This window comes from Orbicella franksi, chromosome 3, assembly GCF_964199315.1.
Source record: "Orbicella franksi chromosome 3, jaOrbFran1.1, whole genome shotgun sequence".
Classification (NCBI taxonomy): Eukaryota; Metazoa; Cnidaria; class Anthozoa; order Scleractinia; family Merulinidae; genus Orbicella; species Orbicella franksi.
The window spans coordinates 19,487,501-19,497,500 of record NC_138147.1 but is presented as its reverse complement, the minus strand read 5'-3'; the positions used below and the strand labels follow the sequence as shown (position 1 = coordinate 19,497,500).

The window sequence follows — 10,000 nt, the reverse complement described above, 5'->3', positions numbered from 1 at the left end:
CACATATGTTGAAGATTAACAGCTTTTCCATTACACAGCGAAAAACTAGCTGGATATATTTAGATATAGCAGAGCTTCAGGACTTCATAGTTTCCTAGCTCCTCTTGCCACACGCTTGCGAGGAATTTGTCAGTCTATCGCGACCGAAAAGCAAAACAAAATAATTGCCAGTTTGAGTTTCGCTTGAATTGTAAGCAACGCTTGATGTTTCATCAAGGCTTAATAACTTTACGTCCGTAGATACTGCTCAGTTTTATTCGTGTAAAAATCCAGTAAATTCTCTGTTGTCGATGAATGAGAGCGCCCGCCGATGCGTGTTTTGTACAGTCGGTAAACATGACAAACTGTACTTCCGCCGCACTTTCGTGTGAAAGCGTACATCGAACTCAAGCAATAGCTCTATAGTTTTTAAATATGTTTAAGATTGATAAATGTTTGAGAACATATTAAAAGCTAAGCTGAAAATATGTGAATAAAGCAGAAACAATCAGCAAAGTTACGATGACGCTTTGTTTAATCAACTTGGAATAACGATTTCGATTTAGGTGATCGAGTTATCAAAACTTCTAGCCTGTTTTCATTTTCGCAGTGTAAAACTTCACTATGCTTATGTTGAAGAAACACATGTGATGTTAGTAGCCTTTTTTGCATTCGTGAAATTTGTTGCAGCATCTCAGCACAAAAGATAACGAAAGAAATCTTTGTCAAGATTTGTTGACAATTGAAAACACCGACTCGGACTTGAAAGTGCACGAGCTGCATGCACTGTGCAAATGAGCTAATTGTACGCGTCAGACTTTCCTTTCAAAAACTTTTGCAAACTCACCAAACAAGCAGAGACAATAAGAAACCATCAAAACAGGTTTTGGTTATGATTAGACATTGTCTGAGAAATTCACAAATTAACTCGATACCAGAGTAGAGAGTTTTTTTGCTATATTCTTAAGCATACGCGTAAGCTTACAACTAGCGTGAGCAGATCTTATTATTCATTCCCAGCGCGAGATTGAAGTCTTGTTTTCGACCCTGAAAAACCCACCTTTTCCGTTAGCTCAGAGCATAAAACTACATATAAGCGCCCTGGTTCGTATTCCCTGCCTTATTCCCTGCCATCGCTGTGAAAAATACTCAAGAGAATCTCTCAACTCTCACCATTTGATCACGCAACGTGACAACATCCACGCGAGAGCCCCTGACATGTGCGTGAATCCGCGCGGATATATGACGTCAGGATGGCGCAATTTGTTCTAAAAATAGAAAAATTGTCCCATATCATAGGTGCGCGCGAATCCCGAGATATAGATGGCTGGATGGATATCCAGCCATCTTGACCTCACGCTAGGTGAATAACCCATATTTCTCATACTACCCGGAATTAGGCGTAATGTTTGTTTCATTATAAATGCTTGTTTCAAATACAAATGGAAATTGAACTATTTATCTAAGTCAGGATTCCTCGACGGGATTATGAAACGCTCTTCTGGCAAAAAGCCATCTGGACCAAGTCGATAAGATTTCAAGTCATACAGAAATTCTGGATTCTTTATTACTAAAATACTGACAGATCAGGAATGTTTGCTTCATGTAAGTTTACATAAAGATAACTTCAGCGTCGTCTGTTCACCACGGTTTAAGCTTAATAGGATAAGATTTCTACCATCTCTAAAGGATGTCATTGGTTTTGTGAGAAGCTTTCATGTAGCTCGAGTAATTGACGTCGCCGTCCTATGCGACTGAAAAAGCAGTTAGTCTTTGGCGACAAGACGGGACTACCGAAAGATTCGCGCGTCCACTGCCGTTTCCGTCCTGGCCTTCCCATCCTCGCATCGAACATATGTGTCAAGCATTTAAATTTCGAAACAAATATTTTGCAATAAAACTAAAACTCTACAACTCTCTTTTGTACCATTGTGGTTATTCACTATCGTGTAACCAAATGTCCTCTCAGTGGGCTTTTGTTTTCCCACTGTTGTGACACTGGATATAAATATCATACAAAATGAATTAACCTTCTTGCAACTTCAGCTTGGAATCATTTTTGTCGTTACTTGGAGGTAAAAATTTGAATGCATTTCGAAGTGATTTACTGCTAGCGCTACGTGTAGACCATTATGTTTTCAAACTTGATAAAGTAGTTACATTTCACTTCAAATCCTCGAATTACCGAGAACGTTCGGCCTCGGCCTAGCCCATCTCCCTACTGAGCTAAAGAAAAAACACTACCCATCTAATTCGCCCTAGATCCAACTTGTTATTCTGCAAATCTAACTTCATTTTTTTTCTGCGATAAAATTACACCGACAAACTGCAGGACGTTTGTTCAGTAAGAATTATTAGCGCGTCTTCGCAGGTCGACTGACAGGTCGTATTAGCCGTGACACTCATTATGGCGACATAACTAGTCACGAGTGAAAGTAATTAAAATATCTGATATCCTTTGCCTCGGTAAGATTATTTATAGCCTGAAAAGGCTTAGGGCGGGAGATGCCTGACATTTAATTTCAGGCTAGATTACTTAAAGAGTTTTGTCGAAGTTTTGTCCTCCCTACTTTATCTAAATAAATCGCTCGTGAAACTTATATCATAACTCTAATCTGTTGAAGAAGATGAGAGTGATTAGAAAGTGATAAATGAATATTTCATAAAATCTCTTTGTTGCTGTGTTTATTTTTTTCTGATTTAACATTGTGTTACACAAATATTGCTGCATGGTGGATACAAAGCATTAACCTAATATCCAAATTCCAATGTTACTTTTATGTTTCTGCGCAACAGTTACTGGTGCACCACTCTCTCTTTTTGTCAGCTTTCGACATTCTATTAAAATTCACCTGCTGAGGATGACTACAGATATTATGCCTTCTTCTTCTTCTTCTACTTAGTTCTAAAAACATTTATATATGCATACGACTTTCAGTCATAGCTTGCGCAACCCACATACCAGATTTGCCATGAAGACAAACAGCTCAAATCTCGTATGGAAGAGTTTGACCCAACGATGCAATGATTTTAAATACCTACCGTCAAATATCCCTTGGAGTCTTTCACCCACCCAATTACGACGTCGCTACCGACCATCTTTCCGTTTCCTGAAGAGAAGCCGAAACCAACCCATCCTGTAGTTGCCGCCTCAACAGCGAACGATACTGTCTCACTTTCCCAATCAACTGTCCAGTATAGCTTCATTAACTCTTGTGGGTCCAACACTGCGTTGTGAGCGAACTCAGAAGACAGATCAGTGGCACTGACCGAGAACCAAGCTGAAAATACTGCTAGTACCAGCGAGGAGAACATGCTGCTCGTTGACTTGTCAATGAAAACTGACTAGATATGATTAATGTCAAGTGTATTTGGCAAACAGATTTAAGCATTGCGCAACTAATAATGGAATTTGCTAACTCCGATAGCGGGCAAGATAAACCAAATCCTGTGCTGTAATTGGCTACCCGAGTCGGCGAGATGGCGCTATCTTGCCCGCTCGGGACTTACCACTGTTTCCGCAAGGAAAATTTCCCCTGAACCCGTTTAATAAACCCTTTATCGTACCAAGCTTGCTAAGTCAAGACGGTTACATTTTGGCATCGTTCTTTCAAAAACCAACTTGGCCAATATTCAGCCAGCTTGACCTCACGCTTGGTCAGTAACTAACCTCGTTCCCAGGGTCCTATCTCTGCCTCCCTCTAAAAAGTGCTTTGGAAGCAGCGGTCACGTCACCCCCTGGGACAATTTTTCCTTCTGAGTAGGACTGAGTAGCTGAGTAGAATCTTATTTCGATCCCTATTGGAGGGAAATAAATGGGACCATTTACCACACATGGGCAATAAATGTACACCTTTTGAAATTCCAATTACAGTACCTTCTAAATTTCGCAATGGAGAGTTTAGTTACCTTAAATCCTCTATTAAGCCCCCCCGGGAGGCTTATTTATTTTAAGCACTTTTGAGGGGAGATTATGTGACAGAGGGGGACCTATTTGAGAGGGGGGCTTATTTAATTCCTAGCGAAACGTGTTACCGGTATCAAAAAAGAGGAAGAAACATACTAGGGTTACATTTACCTACTTCCTGTTTTGGACCAAGGGAATGAGAGAGAGAGAGAGAGAGAGAGAGAGAGAGGGAGAGGGGGGGGGGGGGGGGCTATTAACTCTCTTCCTCGGAAAAAGGGGGGTTCCTTCTAGAAAATATATCGAGCCTATTGCAATATATCACTGTGATTTGACTCGACCCGGCGTTTGTGAAAACTGGCTTCGGCGTTGTCATATTCCGGCTTGGTAACTTGGAAATCTGAGGGTATTGGAGTAGATTTCAGGCACTAGTTGTAGTGATTTTCTTGGTAAGAAGGCTCTCATGAATTTTACATCATATTGTTTTATATTTGCACATGTAGAATAGGCCTAATCGTATTCTCGGTAGTGGACTGGAGCTAGCTTGCAAAGGAGGCTCATGCGGAGGAATATCATTAAAAAGGGATTTATTTCATTTACATTTGAAAAGGCTCCCCGCATTAGCCTCAGTTGCAAGCTAGTTCCAGTCCAATACCGAGGATACGAATATGGTCTATTGTTAGATAGCTTGTTTCCGCCAGACTTCCTTTGATGGAACATTCAAGCCGTCAGTGGTGACATGGAAATGATAACACTCCCTTTTTTTCAGTTATCGACGAGCGTGTTGCACAAGTAAACCCACACAATACTCTGAGTGCAGGAATACCGATGGATCGCACAGCTGTAATGCAAAAATGGATTTGTAAGGAGCGGTCCTAATTGTCAAGGTACAATTTTTTGTTAGTTTCTAGATCTTCTTTTTTGTTTTATTTAGCTACAGCTTTGAAAGTTAGGAATCTTCCTTAAGAAGAAGGCATGTGACAGAGAAATAAATAATAAATAACCCATATGAAGTTAGAATACACCATATCGTTAGCTGAAATAACCTGCATGGTACACATCTAGCAGTTTATCCAAAGTGGAGAATAAAGATACTCTGGTTGATTAACACTGACGCTGGTTGCGATGTTCTCACGGTGCACTTACAACCAATAAAAATCATCGCTATTTTTTTCCAGTTTGTCAAGTGGAGGACAAACTTATTCGCCTAAGACCTACCTATATGTAATTAAACATGGAGACTTTCTCCTTTTAACAGACAAAAAAGATGGTAATAAATATCCATCGCAGAAGCTATTTTTGAGTGGCAAGATCTTTTACCAGCTTATTCCCAGGAAGTAGGAAAATGAAGACCTCCTAATCTAGAATTGTTTGTGCATAAGAAACGTATTCATATAGTATGGAACAAAAAGTAAGAAGTTACCAATTGATACTACAAGTATCACTCAACACTACAGAACGAAAGAGGCGTCTATGGAGGGGGAGCTCTTTACATATTTGTTAATTTGTTTGTATATGGTAAAGGTAAAGTCTGCATACGAGCCAAGTGACCCATCAGGTTGAGCTTATTGTAGTTTCTGTAGCATGAAGCAACTAGGAGTATTTCTACTCCCCCCATGAATGGTTTGCTAGTTCATCGCAGGGTTACCTCCAGCATTAAGTTCGCAGGTACTCATTTATATACCTGGGTGGAGAGAGGCACTTTGAACGTAAATTGTCTTGCCTAAGAACATAACGCAATGTTCCCTGCCAGGATTCGAACCCAAACCGCTCGATCTGGAGTCGAGCGCACTAACCTGAGGCCACCATGTCTCCGCGATCAAAAAATACCAAAATCAGACAGATGTAGAAAGAAAATATGACTACGTAACAGTATTCCACAAAACAAATATGACAAGACTATTAATGGCTGGCATTCTTTCCAAGGAGCCGCAGGCATCGCATCTGTTCTCAAAGAAGAACAGATGCGATGCAAGGTTTCTTGCCTGGTTGAGTCAGGTTCATCTTACAGTGGATAATGGTACAGTCAAAAGAAAGGTCTGCATTCGTAGGTTTAGAGATTGTTGCGCGCAAGATGTTTACATTAAAGTAAAGGACTGCAGCTCCGTCTATATCTACGAATTGACTCACCTAACGGGCTGTGACGTCCGTTTCTTTGGTATCGACTTATCCCCCACAGCATATGAGATCCACTGTTTCAGCTGAATATTATACTTTACCAGGGCTTGGTTGTTCAATGCACGACTTAGCTAGTCCATGATTAGTACGACTTTTGGTCCCAGTTTATAAACTCTAGCCTTTTTTGTTCCCTACAGTTTTGGGGACGACTGATAATCTCTAATGAGTCCTTTAAAAATTATAGGTAATCGTGTAAATGCGGAGTGCAATAGCCCTTTTCACGGTTAATTTTTCTCATTTGCATTACAGTGTAATCCAACGTAGATACGAGGCAATTTCGGGCTAAAACTAAAATATAACCCGAAATTGCCTCACATACATGCTAGATTTTATTGTAATGCAAATGAGCAAAGGTAACCGTGAAAAGGGCTATTAAGGATTTACATGACGAATGATTATTATATAACTGAGAAAACTACCATATATGAATGCCAAATTTCTATAAATCATGTGTTTATTAAAAGCTCATGTAAACGTATCTATTAATGATTCATGATTTGAGCTTAATTTGTGGAGGACAATTAAGGGAAAGGGAACAAGTGAAAAAGGAACCAACAATCTTCTAACTGCTTTCATCGTCTCCTAGAGCGACTTTGTCGCAACCATGTAGTTGCACAGTCCAATTATAGCAGGAACACGAATGCAACCAATCAGATTTAAAGGCTTGTTAGGGTTGCATACTCGCTATTACTGATCCGAAGGGTTGTAGTCTATCAGTCATATTGTACTTTGGTTTCCCGGAGCTCGTAGCAGCTGCAACGAACCAAGTCCTTCACTAAGAGCTCGTAAAGCTTCGTAGGATTTTGTGAGACAATTTTGACTTTATGACCCCATTTAAAGAATCTTTTTGGCTCCCTCCTGTAACTATGAGTGCACAATAAGGGTTGTTTCTGCTGTTTTTGTCAAAACATAGAAATGGGGACCCCATAGTATAATCTAGACAGACAAATGTTCCCTACTTTACACTACATAGTGTATATTATTTTGCTGTACCTTTTTTTAAGGCTTTTATTTTTCACACATTTCTTAGAACATATTGTCGTAAATCAGTAAAAATTGAATACATGTTCTCTCAAATTTAAAGGACAAGCCGAAAAAGGTAGTCAACAAGCAACAATTACTCTTAAACAGAGGCAAGTAACAAGCGAAATTAAAAAAAAAAAAAAAAAAACGCACGCAGGCACACAACAGGCCAACAAAATTTTCAACACTACTAACTACTGACTGAAAGACAGAAAATGGATAAAAACAAAGGCACTCATCACACCAACAAAGTTTTATCACAGGGAGTTAACAAGCCACAGAGCCGCATGCAGGCCTCACAAGTCACGAATCCCATCAATCCCAATCCCACCACGGCTTCCGAAATGAGCTGTGATTCATTTCTAACTATAGAGAATCACAATGCTGTATCCCAGATGTCATTGCGATACCACAGCTCCTCCAGGAGGTCTCGAATTTGGGAGGCGTTTGGTCGAACATCCGGGTCTTGTTCAAAACACAAATGCATCACTTCCTGAAGCTGGAAAAATAATGAACTTAATCAAATAAAAATGCACTGAAAAATAATGATAAACACAAAACTGTGATAAGAAAAAGGAAAAAAGTTTTGCCGTAAGAGACTATATTGAGGGTATCGCGCCTGTTACTGAACTTACTTGCAAACTATTCTCGTCCCCAGAGGCCGCGCTCCTTTTGGTCGATCAGCATCAAGAATCACAACCTCTGGCCTGACCCGATTTTCTGATCATGCGCAGAGTATTCGTTTCGTATTCTCAGCAAATCAGATTTGTCAGATTTGACGTGAAGTCTGTGAATCGCGGACTTCCGGTGTTGGACCGGCCCAGTGGACGCGATTCTTGGTGCTGACCAAAAGGAGCGCGGCCTCTGGTGACGGGAATGCTTGTAAAGTTGACTTAATCTTTCTAATTGTTTATTTTAACAATTCTAAAAGAATACAATATAAATTAACAAAAATAATTTATTATGAGTACCAGTCATTTCATGAGCATAATACACAACACGCACACAACAGATCTAGCTCCTCGTGCTTCCTTCACGTATTATCCTCGGATGTAAGAGACGATGATCTAAGAGAACACAACCCCCATACATGGGCCTCTTCCAATGATGTATATTTTTCAATTTCATTTTATCGCCTGGTCATACTTGCGAGGCTATTTTAGGAAAGACACCTGATTGGTCAAATTAGATGGCGTAATGAAATTCAAAGTTTGGTTTTGTAATCAAATATGCAAAAAAAAAAAAAAAAAAAAATTGCGCCTGGATTTTCGGAGCGCAAGTCGTAAGGAAAGGGTAAGTAAAATTCGCCGGGGTGCTTTGAAAGAGGTTTTCAGAGATTTTTTTCTCTTTAATTCGTTTTTCATTAGCTGCGAGATCATGGGACCGAGATTAAAAATGACTTTGACAGCGTGACGCGAAGCTTAAAATAGATTTAAAAGGATTGTAGTGGGGCACAAGGATGTGTTCTATTTAACAATTAGATTATGAGCTGGACGTTTCTAATGAAGTGATAGTTGATTCGGCCTTCGGCGTCATCAACTATCACTTCATAGAAATCGAGAACGAATAATCTTATTGTTTTAGTAGAATTCTAACTGAAATTTCCTTCAAATAGCGATTTCAATTATTTCTGGTCTTAGCATTAAACTTCAAGCTTTAGAGAATTCGCCCGGACTGAAGTAGTTGTCAATTTGACATTTGCATTTGTGTACGCGCGCTTATCAGTTTCTTTCAAAAATTTCGAACTTTTTTTAATTCAAGAAACCGTAAATGCTCACATTCTAGTCTTCTCAGGAATTTTGTTTATTCATTTTTTTGTAAATGTTCTTTCAAAACTACGGAGAAACGAGGAAACGTTACAATTTTGTCGACCAAACCAAGCCACTGCACACTAATAAACAATTAGATTATGAGCCTGAGATTTCTATCGCGTAATAGTTGACGAGGGCGCAGCCCGAGTTAACCATCACGCATAGAGAGCGAATAATCTAATTGTTTTAGTGCAAATCTACTAGTCGTTCAAAACTTAAAAACAAGACAGATTTACGTTTTTATTAACAATGATAAAAACAGGTCACGCCACGCGAGGATAATTGAAAAATATATCGCATTGTGTTGGTTTCTGTGTGCGCGCACTTTCACATTTCATTCAGGATGAGCCAAGCCGATGAGCCGAGTTTGATTACAAAATCAACGATCAAATGATGCAAAAATGCCATTGGAAGCCAGGTTTCTTAATTTAGAAAACGTCAATGACAAGAAAATATTAAGTTAAAAAGTTAAACAAAGGCTTGAGAGACTTGCATTGCCGGAAGGTCGTACTGCAAAGTTAACGAAAGAAGTTGTTGTTGTTCACAATGGAGACCGTGCAACCATCGAAGGTGATCGACTGTGGAAGATCGTTATTTGACTGCTGATAAACTTGTGATGTGACGGCAGCAGAATAGTTGGATGGATAATTCTCGTTCTGCATTGGAATCTGAACATCGGAGCGATTCTGGATAGCTAGCGGTTGGAGTAATGATTCTTCTCCAGATACGAATCCGCTCAAAATATTCGACATGTTTTCCTTCTGGGGGAAAGATGTTCTTGCGTTGTAGGATTCAATGGCACTGTCTGACTTGTGGCCGGTAACTGCCTTAATGTGTCTTGCCTCTACATTACGATCAGATAAAACCGTCACAGCTGTGGCTCTCACACACCAGCTGCCATACTCATCGTTTTCAACATATTGGCGAGTGTTGATTCTCCAACTGGTGAATTTCAATACCAGATGCTTTCTTTGTCAGGGTTTAATTTTGCTGACAGTTCCCCTGGTCGTTGGAACAGGCAATCCAGTTTGGGATTAAGATGCTTGAGGAAATTGTAAATTGTTTTGACGGGGCAGCGGCTGGAATTAATTACTTCAAAAATCTT

At 39.8% G+C, this 10,000-nt stretch overlaps 2 protein-coding genes across 3 annotated transcripts in view; both read right to left on the bottom strand.

The window, feature by feature from the left end:
* Positions 1 to 5,034, bottom strand: part of LOC145482596 (DBH-like monooxygenase protein 1) — a 74,737-nt gene extending 69,703 nt beyond the window's left edge. Inside the window, exon 1 of one of the 2 annotated variants that reach the window (XM_081461201.1) lies at positions 3,022 to 5,034. In XM_081461201.1, the coding sequence (XP_081317327.1) occupies positions 3,022 to 3,294 (273 nt within the window). In that variant the 5' untranslated portion in view covers positions 3,295 to 5,034. The remainder of the gene's footprint in view (positions 1 to 3,021) is intronic. The other variant, XM_081461200.1, reaches the window with a different exon arrangement.
* A 2,039-nt stretch (positions 5,035 to 7,073) lies between these two features.
* LOC145482647 (uncharacterized) overlaps positions 7,074 to 10,000 on the bottom strand; it is a 77,192-nt gene continuing 74,265 nt past the window's right edge. Inside the window, exon 55 of the mRNA XM_081461256.1 lies at positions 7,074 to 7,583. Coding sequence (XP_081317382.1) covers positions 7,461 to 7,583 — 123 coding nt within the window. The 3' untranslated portion in view covers positions 7,074 to 7,460. The remainder of the gene's footprint in view (positions 7,584 to 10,000) is intronic.